General features: G+C 38.9%; 2 protein-coding genes across 2 annotated transcripts; one reads left to right on the forward strand and one right to left on the reverse strand.

The window, feature by feature from the left end:
* Positions 1-1,588: 1,588 nt before the first annotated feature.
* On the reverse strand, positions 1,589-8,625 carry LOC132959482 (calsequestrin-2-like). The gene is made up of 11 exons (XM_061032514.1): positions 8,132-8,625; positions 4,742-4,826; positions 4,514-4,614; positions 3,755-3,863; positions 3,034-3,107; positions 2,550-2,680; positions 2,415-2,460; positions 2,272-2,326; positions 2,086-2,186; positions 1,916-1,990; positions 1,589-1,834 (listed from the first exon to the last, which is right to left on the reverse strand). The coding sequence occupies exons 1-11, from the start codon at positions 8,372-8,374 to the stop codon at positions 1,625-1,627; spliced, it is 1,230 nt and encodes a 409-aa protein (XP_060888497.1). The 5' UTR covers positions 8,375-8,625; the 3' UTR covers positions 1,589-1,624.
* Positions 8,626-9,000: 375 nt separating this feature from the next.
* On the forward strand, positions 9,001-14,034 carry poglut1 (protein O-glucosyltransferase 1). Its single transcript, XM_061032692.1, has 11 exons — positions 9,001-9,091; positions 9,686-9,776; positions 10,454-10,597; positions 10,687-10,822; positions 10,915-11,036; positions 11,248-11,307; positions 11,466-11,565; positions 11,710-11,768; positions 11,855-12,022; positions 12,390-12,446; positions 12,537-14,034. The coding sequence occupies exons 1-11, from the start codon at positions 9,019-9,021 to the stop codon at positions 12,691-12,693; spliced, it is 1,167 nt and encodes a 388-aa protein (XP_060888675.1). The 5' UTR covers positions 9,001-9,018; the 3' UTR covers positions 12,694-14,034.
* The last annotated feature ends 36 nt before the right edge of the window (positions 14,035-14,070 follow it).

Consider the following 14,070-nt stretch of genomic DNA (forward strand, 5'->3'; position numbering starts at 1 on the left):
CCAGTCTGGACCTTCTTAACGACACACACACACACACACACACACACACACACACACACACACACACACAAGCAGAGATGACTCACATTAAAAGAAGTGCACATAGTCCTTGTGTGCTTTTATTGATGCTGTTTTATACCAAATGTTCTCAAAATAGTGTTTATTATAAGATAAGAGAAGATAATCCTTTATTGATCCCAACAAGAAGAACATTCATATGAGTACTAATACAATTAGATTATATAGGAATTAAATAAAAATAATGATAAAGGTACTATGTATTTACAACTATAATAAGCAAGAATTAAGTTAACTATACACCAATTAAAATCTTATACACTAAAAACTTTGCAGGACCTTCAGACATATTAAGTGGCAAGATGGATTTAAGTTCTTTTAATTAATTTAAATTTAAATTTAGCATGAACCTTTAACCCTTTGACTTCCACACTAAGAAATCCATTTGCAAAAAAATATTCGTTGGTACAATTGTGTTCCTGCCTCTTCATTAAGCAACATTTTAGTTTATATTTTTTTATTATTTTATTATTTATTATTATTATTTTTTTTTTTTTCAGATTACCCAATCAGGAAGCAGATATGCTAATTTATTTAACCAATTGAATGAGTAGCAATGGTTAGAAAAGGTGAACAAAATAAGAAATGAGTGACTTGAGCCAGGCCGTTTGCGTAGACTGGCAACTCAACCGAGCGGTTGACCATGTTTTCTGAGGAATCGTAGATATATATTTTATTGTCAAATTTATTTCCTTCAACTAAAATATGATTGTTAGAGGATCTATAAATGATATGTGAAAAGATTATTATTTTTGTTCTGTGAGATTTCTGTGGAGCTGTGCTGCGCCGAGTCAGAACTTTTTTTTTATTTTGTCCTGAAATAATCTCAAGAAATTTGAAGGACTGTTCTAATTAAAATGAAAAAGACATTCACTTCTATATGCATCAATAAACACCATTAAAATATGTCCTAATGACATCACAATCATTTGTCAACCTACTAGTGTTCATTTGTTCATATTAAAAATGTGTGTAATGTTATAGATGTCATTCAGATTAACAATGTGTTCCACCTGCCTAATGCAGCATTTTAGCTTCTTTCTGCTAGTTGTGTTGAGTGTATGGCCTGGTAATGTTTTGTGTTTAATAATCAAGTATTGTTTTGATTCACTATGTGTTCTAAACATAATTTTCAAAAGCTATTTGCAGCAGAAAGACGTTTAAAACGATGTTACACGAGCACATTAGCACCGAACAGCGTGCAGTCAAAGTCAGCAGCTATCTTGCTAACATTGGCTAGCATTTACTAGCTAAAATGCAGATATCTTTTACAGAATTGATGAAAGTAAAGACATAGAAATGACACATCTTTGTCTGAAATAGGGCTTGAATGAATCAAAATAAATGCTAATGTTACCTCTACTGGATGAGTCAAACGGGGAAGTGATTGCTAACATGTTAGCCATAGCATTTTGTTTTTTGTACCAAACAGAAAATTCAGTCTGCTGATATTGTGATTCAGTGCTTCAGTACACAACTGTACCAGTTCAATATCTGGACCCAGGTCTAAACTGCAAGGAGACCAACCGACCATTAACCTTTCAAGTTAGTCATCGCTCTCCTCTTCCTCGTCTGGCTCGTGACCCTCATAGCTGTCCTCGGTGATGTAGCTGTCAGTGACTTCCTGGTCGTCTCCAGACTCGTCATCATCTTCTGTGTTCACCCTCCCGGACAGAACGTCTTCGATCCAGTCCTCCAGCTCCTCAGCCGTGGGCAGGTCTTCATCGTTGGACATGTCCAGCCACACGCTGTCCGCCTAGATCACAGCACAACAAGACGGTCAAGGTAAGGGGGTAAGGGTAAACACACTTAACTTAGGAGTTCAATCATTGCTTACATCTGTGACATTGACCACCCCAATCTGAGGTCTAAACAGGTCCAACTTGAAGGTTTTCTCCCAGTATGTAGTCAACTGGAAGGACAAGATAAACAAAAGTTAACATAGATTTTCATTGTCCTGTTTTACATTTAATGTCTTTGTTACATAAGCTAACGATCGAGCAGAACCAGAGGGAAGTCATCAGGGTCGATCCACACTATGCTGAGCTCCGGGTTGTTGGTGTTGTCTCTCGCTACGTCTTTTAGGATCTCCAGGAACTCGTAGCCATCTTGAAAAATACAAAAAAGAAGAACCTTTAAGGTGCCCAAAAGAATATAGAAAAAACAACGGAACTAAAAGGAAAAGACACAAACCTGGATCTTCCTCCTCAGCAAACGCAACAATATGTATTCCATCCATATCATCCTCCTAAGGAAATGGAAAACAGTCTTCAGGACAAACGGGATGAATCACCTGAAATTAGCTTAAAATCGTTCTTTGGCAAACAATTACCTACCCATGTTTCAAACATATTCTCTGCCCGTAGCTTCCTCAAAGTAGCCCTGTAAAACGTTGGTAATTAATTATTTTGATTGAGTTTTGACCGAGAGTTATTGGGATATGAACCGTAAAAGAAACAAATCTAATCAACCTTCTGTGTTGGGTGACGAACTCGACTATGTCCATCTCAGACAAAGGTCTGCCAGGCAGGATGGCCGGCTCCTCCATGAACGGCTCGTAGAAATTCACCTCGTTCATCTTGAGGGAGAGATGTTTGGCCACCTAAAACATACAGCATGATTAGCGTGTGGAGCTAATTATAGGGTTTGTTTTATTGTGTATAAAAACTGCATTATGTTTCTATTTATTAAAATAAATAATTGACCTTTGGGGAAACTGTCTTATTCAGATTGTTACTTCTGAAGGTTAGATGAGAAGATAGATACCTTACTTGGCTATAAACGATATATATTAGATTGCAATAAGCTTAGCTTAGTTTAGCTTAGTTTAGCATAGCATGAAGACTTGAAACATGACCCTTCCTGCCTGGTTCTGAATAAATTATAAATAGCATTACATGATGCTTCATCAAAATTAAAGACTCCATGTGGACCGTGTTGTGGAATAGGACTTACAGATTTGTCAAATGTAGCGAAGAACTTGATGTAAGGCTGAAAGCGCTCTGAGGCCTCCTGGAAAGCTTTGAAGTCTGAGAAAATGGAAGAGAGAGAGAGAGAGAGAGAGAGAGAGAGAGAGATTAATGAAGAACACCAGAAAATGAGAAAGTAAAACAGATTTAAGTGTTGGTCTTCTCTTTTCACACTTGGGTCACATTTCCTCGCCTTAATCTTGAGTATGTGATCAGAAAGGAAAGCAGTGAAGCCCCTTTGGTTAATTTAATTTCCCCCTCATGATTGTACTTCCTTCACCAGAGTGACAAAGTGTTTATACAGTTTGATATGTTTGAGATGGCTCCTGGCTCTGCTCCCAACAAGGTCACAACCAGGGACCAACCTGTCCCCGGACAGACTGAAGGAAACGCTGTATAAAGGATAGCATCTTCCCTGTGTCACTTCTCTCCTTTTTTTGTTGAGAGGAACTATAATTGTAGTTTGACCTATTAGACAGAGTACTAGAAGCTATTTAAAAGCTCTCATGAGACAAAGAGAATCAGGTTTCCTTTAACAGCCGGTTACACTGTGATGTACAGGAAAGTAGCTCAGTGGCCCATCCATCCCATTAGCAACCGAGGAGCAAAGCTAGGCAACTTAAGGGATCAGAAAAACAGATTATCCTATAAAACAATCCCATCATTTGTCAATGCAAAGTCAAAGTCAAATGCATTCATAAACTAACATATATCTTCTCCTTTGAAGTAGCCAATGAGGCGGATGTCCTCCTCCATCCTCTCGAAGGCACGCAGCTCCATGGCATTATTGATCATATCCACCGGGTCCTCCAGCACCTATAGGGGGTGGTATAATACAGGTATTATCACCGCAAAGAATAAAACATTGAGCAATAGTTAGTTCATTTTGGAAACAAGCTTAGCTGTCTCATATGCTAAAATGTTAGCAGCTAGTTATGTTAGCGTAGCATACAGACTGGAAACAGCTAGCCTGGCTCTTTCCAGCTGTAAAAAAAAAATACCTTAGAGCCCAATAAAAGCTCTCTTATGAACGTATTATGTTTATTTTTTTTAATGCACACCCATGACTATTTGTTGAGCATGAAAAGTGTATTTTTTCCATTTTTTTGTGGTTTTGTATTTTACTTAAACTTTTGCTTTGACAAATTTGAGTAGTTTTAGACAAATCAATAATCAATCAATACAGCTCAATGAGAGTGAGATACTTTACATGTTTCTAATATGTACTTTTCCTCCCAGCCAGGCTAACTGAGTCCCCCTACTTCCATTCATTGTGCTAAGCTAAGCTAAGCTAAGCTAAGCTAAATGGCTTCTGGCTCACAGATATGAGAGTATCAATCTAATCATCTCTTGGCAAGAATTTGAAAACGTGTCTTGAATATCAAGCTTTTCTTTTAGATGTGTTTCGGTCAAAGTGTCACTGATGATAGAAATCTGAAAAGTAAGAAATCTGATTGTTCACTCACATCCAAGAGAAACTCCACCAGAGTGTCAGATGACAGCTCCCCATCAAACTCAATGACCCGGTCGTCCTTGAAGACGTACAGACTTCCCACCTCCTCCAGACCTTATTAAACATCAGGAGTACAACATGTGACTTTATGAACGCTGATTAGAAAGATTAACAATAAGAGAAAGTAGCAAGGTGACGCCGATCAAGGTGAGCTAATGTCTGACAGAAACATGACTCATACCCAGTTTTTTGGCCACTTTGGCATCCTTCTGGGAGTCCACCATCCCAAAACCAATGTCTTTGTTCTCCAGGACCTGAGCAGTGAGCTGACAGACAGATAACAGTAAGGATCAAAATCACTGAACATCTTCTTCAATAAAATACTGGTCAAGTTAACAAGATTAATAAGAAGAAAGTTACAAGTAAAGGTTTCTAAATTGTTCATCAGCACGTTCCTCCATGTGGTCTTCCACTCATCTACTGGATGAGAACCCAGGATGGAATCTAAATATTAAGCCTTCTTCATAAAAATGGAGTTACATTTTCTCTTACTAATCTCGCTGTGATGAATAAATGTGAGGTTTGTTTTTGTATGCTTATGCTTTTTAGTTCATCAATTTGGTCTCGGCTGAAATATCTGAACAACTACTTCATATATTGTCCTGACAGTGGTGGATTGAATCTTTTTATTTTGGGGGCATTTTATGCATTCAGGGGCCCCATAAAATGTATCCCTAATGATTGAGGCCCTGACACACCAAGGAGACCGTCTGTGAGCGGTTGCCATCCTAGTTTTTGCGGTGTGTCCTGCTCCGTCGCTACCCGTCAGCCCCAGTTGGCCTATATTTGTCCGATTCCACATGTTGAATCAGTGTGAGCCGGCGCGGTTGAGGATAGGAATCTCTCTGATTGGCTGTTCAGATAAGTGAAACAGGAGAGCCAGAGCACGAGAAGAAATACTGAAGCACCTCTTTTATTCTTGTTCCACTAATAAAAGCCCACTGACAACGCCAGCGCCATTTTCTACTTTTTATCAGACATTATTCTCCATTAGAAGTTCCTATAATTCGAGTGTTGAGCGACAGAGGTGAGAAAATTGTCTCTTTGTATCACAACAACGGTTTATTTATCCACAGTCTTCCGCATTCTCTTCCGGTTTCCCCTTTTTTGGAATGACGATTACAGACTACTGCCGCCTGCTGGCATGGAGAGGTATTGCCTCTCATGCATGTGCCACAGGCGGCCTTCGTCCTCCACCAGTTCTTTGCCGTCTGCTCGGTGTGTCAGGGACTTAAGTCTGCCACTGGCCTCAGCTATGCACTTTGCTTAGTACCCTTTAGCTAACACTGCTAACGCTGGTGTTAGCATTCTAACGTATGCATATCTAAAAACACCAATATGCATTAATAAACTTCATTCTTTTTTTATATAGATTTTTATGCCAAAAGGTTAATCTGTTAGTTTTGTTAAGTTTATATTGATTCATTGCTTTTCTTACTTTTTATGCTGAACACCTAGAGGCAGTTTAGGGGCAAAGTCTAATAAAGCCCATTTCATGAATTAGTTAAGGGGGTTCTCATTTCATCACAATTGATGGCTGCCAGTGTGGACCATGAAAGAGTCACATGGATGCTGAACTGGACTTAAAAGAGAATAAAACATGATTCTTTTGCAAAAAAAAATGGTGCCTACTTGTTGCCTTTTCTTGTGAATGCTGCAAAGTTCTGACAAAACTCAACAACATGGGAAAAGAGTCAGCCTGAGTATACATCACGACATTTGGAGGGGTCATAAGTCGAAACGTTTTGGAAACAGCTTCTACTCTGCATGGCACTTCAACACTGTGTATCTGAGCTGGCATCCACAGCTGCTGCTGTCTTTGTCAATACATCTTTTCATACTAAAATCTGTGTCTGTGCACTACGAGCCGCCTGTGGAGGTTTGAGTGAAGCTGTGAGTCAGGACTGCTTGCCTTTCAGTTGTTGATGAAGTAAAACAGAGTTAGAGATATCTCGACAGAGCAGTGGGAGCAGGTCTCTGCTTTCAAACAGTGAATGGAAATATGATGGAAAGTATTGACTGACTGATGGATGATGACAAATCCAACCTGAACAAAAAAAAACATGGAGCCTTTCTCGTACCCTTAGCTCTGGAAATGAGACGATCAAGAATGCAAGCGTCCATCGTCTTATTTCTAGTTCAAAGCCAGAGAGTTTTGGGAACGCACTATAATTAACAGAACGACCTAGAATTAATCCCATGAGCACCAAGGGGGGGGGGGGGCATGTAATGGGATTTAAATCACTGCTTTTGAGCTTAGAGAATGAGAAGGTAAAATACTGACTGTCTGTCAAAATGTTGACAGTGATGAATTATGACATGGTATGCTTCAGCAGGCAGGACTGTGTACACATTGAGAGCTCAGATATGATGCATTCAAAGACACTCCGGTGACTTGTTTTGAAAAGTTAAGAGTCAAACGAGCGCAGCAGTGAGGTGAACCGGAGGGGGATTGGACTGTAGCTCATTTGACATTATCAGTGACATCAGATATGTCGAGCTGTTTCCACAAATCACTCTCCTTTTTTTGTTTTTGTGTCTTTGATCAGTGACGAGTCGTCTGGGATTTGATTCAGGTGAACTTTAGAGGGGTCATTGTCACAGGGAAATGGACGTGTATTGATGTTGATTTATGACGGACAGGGAGGATGAAGCTAGAAATCTTTGTCCTTAATTGTTCGTTATAATCCTATAAAAATCACACACATCACTTAGCTAAATGCTAACATCAGGAGGCTACTGAGTCCCTGACAGCATGTTGTTTCCCTCACAACTTTTTAAACCTCTGTTAGTGAGACATGTGGGGGCTTAAAGGAGACAGAAACAACTTTGTGAAGATGGATAAAGTTACCTTAAGGAATTTAAGATGGCATTTGACTCTTTTTGAAAAGTTAATAAACAATAGTGACACATATTGAACGCAGCATTATGCTAAGTATAGTGAAAAGGGTCCCACTTGTTAATAAGGCAACTTTTATACAAGCAGGGGTGTTTCAAAGAGGGATGTCCAGGGCTGGCATGCCCCCCCCCCCCCCCCCCCCCAAAAAAAAAAAACACCCCAAAACCCTGAACTCTGATTGGCTGTTTACCATGTTAGACGTGGTAGCTATGTCAACAATTTTGTGGCACATTTTATTTCAATTGTATAAATGTGGACAAACTAAATTAAACTGAGTTACTTTTTAAATTTAAAACATTATTTGGCAGGTGGATAACATCTCTTAGATATACCGCCACTCCTGCATATATCAGTGCTGCAGAGGGGCTTAAAAAGTCTGGACACACAAGGTTTGTCAAAAATTAGCTGAAAGCTAATAGATGTAGCGGCGTAATTGAAAATTAAATGACACCCAGTGGATTGAGCTCTTGATGTGCACCACAGTCCTTAGGGGGCATTAAAGGGCAATTTTCAGATTCTCTTCATGTCTCAAACATTTGCAATAAATTCAAATTCCAGCATAAAGAATTAATCACAGCATTAAATTCCAAGTTCTCTATTTTATTCTTGCGCTGGTAGGGATACTTCATATATTGTCTACCTCACATGTGTAAGTAAGACCCCCCTTTTTACCTCCAGCACCAGCTCTGTCATCTGGAACCTCTTCTGCAGGCCCTTGTTTGCAGGCACTGGTTCGTGGTAGAACAGACACAGCAGGTCGTATCTCTTCAGAGCCTTCTTAAAGTTGCGCTCGTTGATGTCCAACACCCTGTCCTTGCCGTCAAAGTTAGGGAACTCGAGACCTTCCTCTGCAGTGCTGAGTAAAACCAGGTGAAGGCAAAGGCCGGATAGTAGAGAGAGCCCGATTTGAAGCATTTCTGTTCAGTTTTGCAGGTTTTTGTATGCAAAAATGAAAGGAAAACTCAGCTTCAAGTTTTCTCTCTGCAAACAATATTTCATCTCTCTCCTTTGCTGTCTTTACCTCTCCCTCTCTTTAACTGTTTTCTATCTCCTCCTCCTCTACGTCACTCAGCCTTTCAGCCCCAAATCTCCCAGGAGGAGCCTGTCTTTCTTTCTTTCCTCCATTTCTCTCCCTTGCCCGAGAAACTAACCTCAACAATCCATTTTGCAGGTCAATCATGCACGTGATGCTCATTCATGCGCTTGAAATACATTCTGAAATTAGAGCAGAGAAGCTGTGGGGATTTCATCAGCTATGTCATTATCAATATCAAGCAAAAATGTATTTACATTGGCGACATGAATTGGAAAATGGAATCTCATTCCATGAAATAAAGAGGAATTGATTTATTCTGTGGGACAGAACGTGAGTGTGAATGTGAAAAGGGAGATTTTGTCAGCAGTGTGCCTTAATTGGCAATTTGTACTTACCTTTCCAAACATTACGGTAAGACTTACCTTGTATTTTAATGTGCGCGTTACCGTAATAACCGTATTCAGGCATAAGTAATAGATCGCCGCTTTGTTTCTTCAGACAAAGCTGGAGGAGTGGGAGAAAAATGGAGCTCTTTAGGCTGTGGAGGTTTTTAATACTCCTGCAGGTTTATAATTTATATTTGGTTGCTGCGTCAGGTAATACATTTACACAAACAAATATGACTCTTTAAAACAAATTTAAGAACAAAGTGTTTGTAGGACTTTGCCGCGTAAAGTTTCGCTGTAGCACCTCGCGATAACTTTTAGTGTTTGAGTCATTCATCACTTCACGGGTTAGCTAACGAGCTAACTAGCTAACCAAACTAAGCTCACTGCTAACTTTAACATTTTTCATGAATAACGGTTTTACTATCGCTTACAGGAGCATTTTAAATGTTATTTTAACTATATTTTATTTTAGCCTGAGTGGGGTTTTGGCAACAGACTAATTAGCACTAATAGACTTTCTGGCTAGTGTGATGTATTCATTGACACATAAATGGTATATTCATTATACGAGTGATTTCCGGTTAGTAGAGGAGCAGGTAAAAGGATAAAGTTGACGCAACCTGCAATGTGAGGTCTCTTGTTGTACAGTGCAGCTCCTCTACTTTAGATACTGATCCAATAAGGTCTTTCTATTGCTGTTATCTGTTTTTATTTGCTTTTAGATCTTTGTATTGTTTCTATCTCTTTATTTATCTATTTAAGGAGTGACCAATATGAACATGTATTCTCCATTATTTGTAGGCGATCAGTGGAAGAAATACAGAGACAAGATCTCTGTTGCTGTAAAAAGTTACACTCCGTGCAATCCTGTAAACTGCAGCTGCTATCTCAGGTTTGCTTACCTTTCCTCTTATATCACATTTTAACTACTAATGATGCTTTAAACATTTTAATTTTTTTTAATTTTTAATTTTTAGGCTGTTCTACTACATTGCAAGTTGTCATATTTCATCACATATTTTGTTCATCCTGGTACATTTTTATGTATATTTTTTTTAAACATAAGAATACATACAACATGAAATAAAATAAAAATAAATAAAAATCCAAAGAAAAGGTACGAAGAGAAAAAAGATGATTAAATTAAGCTTTAGAAAGAAAAAATAATACTAATAATAAATAAAATTATGTTCCTTCGATACTCTCTTAATTTAATATAATTTAATTGACATACCTGTTTTTATTCCACTTTATCTGTTTCCTTTATCCATTTACTCCAGTAACACATGAATTCATCTTCTCTGTTTCTTAGCCTATACGTAATTCTTTCCATTTCTTTAATGTCTTCCACTGTTAACTTCCATGCATTAATAGACGTGGGTTTATCATCCAGCCAGCTTCGTGTAATTTGCTTTAATGCAGCTATGCGTATTATTGTGTACAAATATTTCAAAGATTAATTAATATAACATTTGCCTTTAGTGTTTAACCATGCTAATTCAAAAAATGATACTCCTGCATTTAATTCGATTTTTTTTTTTAATTATAAAATGCGTGCGTCTGCCTCAGTGTCTTACAGCAGGACCTGCAGCCCTTCAGAGGGAGAATCTCTGAGGATGTCCTGGCTGCGACAGTTCAGAGAGGGGTGGGCACCCACTACCAGATCATTGGACACAAATTGTACAGAGAACACAGCTGTATGTTTCCATCCAGGTGAGGAGACAGAGTCCGGCATCAGATCGTGTAGGAATCTGCTCCGAGGTCTGTGTTTGAATAAACATGTCGCTTGTTTACTTTTCCAGGTGCAGTGGGGTGGAGCATTTCATCCTGGAGGTGATCGACAGATTACCTGACATGGAGATGGTGATCAACGTCAGGGACTACCCTCAAGTCCCAAACTGGGTGCAACCCACTTTACCCGTCTTCTCTTTCAGTAAGGTCAGACTCTGTGAATCTGTTTAAAACACACACACACACAGAATGTAAACACAATACACTAACTGCTTTTTAAATGTGTGTGCTCTGAGTAGACAGCAGACTATCAGGACATCATGTACCCTGCGTGGACCTTTTGGGAGGGCGGGCCTGCTGTGTGGCCGATATACCCCACTGGACTTGGGAGATGGGATCTGATGAGGGACGACCTTAAAAAGTAAGTTCATACAAATATCTCAAAGTGTATACTTATGATTACTTTTAGCAAACATTTAAAACATCCTGTCTTCTCAGATCAGAGCGTTTTCTTCCCCTCTGATATGAAATCATTCACGTTTGACTTGATCTATAGTCTAATACTCACAATGGATTAATGAAACACTAAAAGGAGAACATTTCCATCTTATTGATATAATGTGTTGTGGCAGGTCTGCAGCACAGTGGCCATGGCGGACCAAAGAGTCCCGAGGATTCTTCAGAGGCTCCAGGTCTGTCTTGTCATTCACAAACTAAACTTTTCTTCTTCTATCAATCTTAAATTAAGTGTAGTACAATCTCTCTCTTCCTGAATTTTCTTCTGATTTATTCTCACAGCTGCTTTTCTCTCGTTCTCTTTCCCTTTTTTTTTTTTGTTTTCTCTTGACAGAACGAGTCCGGAGCGCGACCCGCTGATCCTTCTGTCCAGAGAGGCTCCAGAGCTGGTGGACGCAGAGTACACCAAGAACCAGGCCTGGAAATCTGAGAAGGTGAAGGGACAGCACTCAACACCAGGGACAGATTTATTTACATTTAGAATATTAGACTGCTGTATATGATTCTGTAGTTTTATCTGAACCCTGTGTACTGACTATTACAGCCAGATTCAGTGTTCTTCTTTCCTTCTGTGTAAGGACACACTAGGGAGACCCCCTGCCAAAGAAATCCCACTGGTGGATCACTGCAAATACAAGTAAGCTTGATCAGAAACAGAAACATCCACATCTCATTTCTGGGTAGGTTTTCATCGCCCCCCCCTCGTTTTTTTTACCTTTGCAGATATTTATTCAACTTCCGAGGGGTGGCAGCCAGCTTCCGCCTCAAACACCTCTTTCTCTGCGGCTCTCTGGTGTTCCACGTCGGGGAGGAGTGGCAGGAGTTTTTCTATGCTCAGCTGAAGCCCTGGGTCCACTACATCCCAGTCCAGCAGGATCTCTCTGACGTCAGGTACCTCATAATTTATTGTATTTCATTTTTCATTTTTTTAAAACCAGTAGGAATGTTAAGTTAAATCCTTAATGTATAAATCTCTTCTTATTCTTATTTATTTATATTTTAAGTGCTTATTTATGTATCTGTTCTTATATTGTTTTATTTGCTCTGATAACCTGCTGCAGTAACATCACAATTTACCAGTTTGGGATCAGTAAAGTAATTCTATTCTATTCTATATTAACCCGAAAAAAAGATTTAAAGAATACCCCTAGATGAAAGTTTAAGAAGAAGAAAATTATCAAAAAACAGACATTAAATAACAGTTAAAGGTGCGATTTAAGCGTGCTAACACCTTTATGTCTTTGATGTGTTTCTTCAGGGAGCTTCTACAGTTTGTCAAAGACAATGATGACATTGCAGAGGAGATAGCAACAAGGTAACAGAACATATCTCATGATAACATTTAAATTATAACAGTTTCAGCATCGGTTTATTTGTGACTTTCTTCTTCTTCTTTTCCGCACAGGGGTATGGAATTCATCCTCCACCACCTGCGGATGCAAGATATTTCCTGCTACTGGGAGAGGCTGTTCACAGAGTTTGGTCAACTTCTCACCTACACACCCAAGAGGAAGGAAGACTATGACCAGATCCTCCACAGAGCCAGTAAGACTGAGCTGTGAGGAGGGGGAGACTCTGGAGGAGCGGGGCATTAAAGGGAAACTCGACGTGCTGCACAAAGACATCTGACATGCAACAGTGGTGTCTGTACATCCAATAACCACCAGGGGGCAGCGTGTACACCAGGTGTGAAACATCACTACTCTCTGGTTCATCGGTTTAACTACTTGAAGAGTTTAGTCATTTTTCTACACCCAAAGAGTCTTCTTCTCTCAGATTATTAGTCAAACTATGAAAACAGTTCACTGTAGTGTGGCTGTGAAGGGAAGAAAAATAGTGATGTCATCTGGGTTTATTTTGTTTTTTAAACTATATGTTTGGATTTTAGAAGATAGTGGAGAGATTTTGCAAATCGGAAAAAAAAACCATTGCTTTCTGGGAAATGTAGTTTCATGTGTGCTTGAAACTGAAATGTTACGTTCTATCTGCCCCTGCTGCTTCAAATTTGGCCTTTACAAAAAAACAGCAACTTCAAGTGACTTTATAGAAATGAAAAGTAGGGGCTTTTTTTCTTGTTTGGGTTTTGTATTAGGCTTTTTGTCAGTGACCCACAGGGAGAGAATGAGGCTCCACAAATGACACTGAAATCAGGAGAAAACATTGAAAAAGCTTCTTCAGGTGTAAAACACTTAGATCTCACCAAACACAAGTGTGACTTTAATTTGCTCAAATATCCATGAAGGTTGTGCCAATAATAATAATAAGGATATTGGTAACAGAGGCTATACTGTTACATGTTTAATGCTGTGAAATATAATGTGTGCACAAGATAGAATTTCATTATCTAGCCTTTTTATACTAAAATTTGACAGATGTTCCTTTAAGGATTTAAATATGTTGTTAATGGAAGTGCCATCACTAATATTCAATATGATAGCCTTTTAGTTATTGGTTTTTTTTTTATACACTGCCCTCCACTGGATAGTTTCAGAAACTCCAACTTGCTTTTATCTCTTCCTAACCCGTCATCAAACTGATGTACTGCTTTATAACTGGAAAAGAGCAAAGGAATTCTTCATCTTTAACACTAAGTGCCAACAGGAAGCAATAATGACTCCAGCATAACATGTTTTCATTTAGATTTGATCTAGATATGTAGTTTTTTTAAAGAGTCTCCCTGGCTGTGCAGAGAGGATGTAAAGTTGGTACAGGGTATTGTTGAATATGTTGTAATATTCTCACTGATGTAAAATCATTCAGTAATCTTAAGACATCTGGTTATCTAGTTCATTAGTAAGTTGATATGACCAAAAAGCTTGATCATGTGCCAGGTCAACATGGGACATTGAGGTTGTTCACTTTCTTTTTATGTGTTTTTGACATTAAATACTTTGGTTCATTTATGCAGTAGTCGGTGTATTTAGTTTGAAAGTAGTATA

Source organism: Labrus mixtus, chromosome 24 (genome assembly GCF_963584025.1).
Source record: "Labrus mixtus chromosome 24, fLabMix1.1, whole genome shotgun sequence".
Taxonomy (NCBI): domain Eukaryota; kingdom Metazoa; phylum Chordata; class Actinopteri; order Labriformes; family Labridae; genus Labrus; species Labrus mixtus.

What these genes read in the sequence shown, in the direction of transcription:
- LOC132959482 (XM_061032514.1), bottom strand. Translation starts at nt 8,374, where the DNA reads ATGCTTCAAATCGGGCTCTCTCTACTATCCGGCCTTTGCCTTCACCTG. An exon ending in CTTCAAAGGAGAAGATATAT is followed by an intron (nt 3,108 to 3,754) that starts GTTAGTTTATGA and finishes CCATTTTCTCAG; the next exon opens with ACTTCAAAGCTTTCCAGGAG. An exon ending in GGGTGGTCAATGTCACAGAT is followed by an intron (nt 1,835 to 1,915) that starts GTAAGCAATGAT and finishes GCTGTGATCTAG; the next exon opens with GCGGACAGCGTGTGGCTGGA.
- poglut1 (XM_061032692.1), top strand. Translation starts at nt 9,019, where the DNA reads ATGGAGCTCTTTAGGCTGTGGAGGTTTTTAATACTCCTGCAGGTTTAT. An exon ending in AACTGCAGCTGCTATCTCAG is followed by an intron (nt 9,777 to 10,453) that starts GTTTGCTTACCT and finishes CGTCTGCCTCAG; the next exon opens with TGTCTTACAGCAGGACCTGC. An exon ending in GCAGAGGAGATAGCAACAAG is followed by an intron (nt 12,447 to 12,536) that starts GTAACAGAACAT and finishes TTTTCCGCACAG; the next exon opens with GGGTATGGAATTCATCCTCC.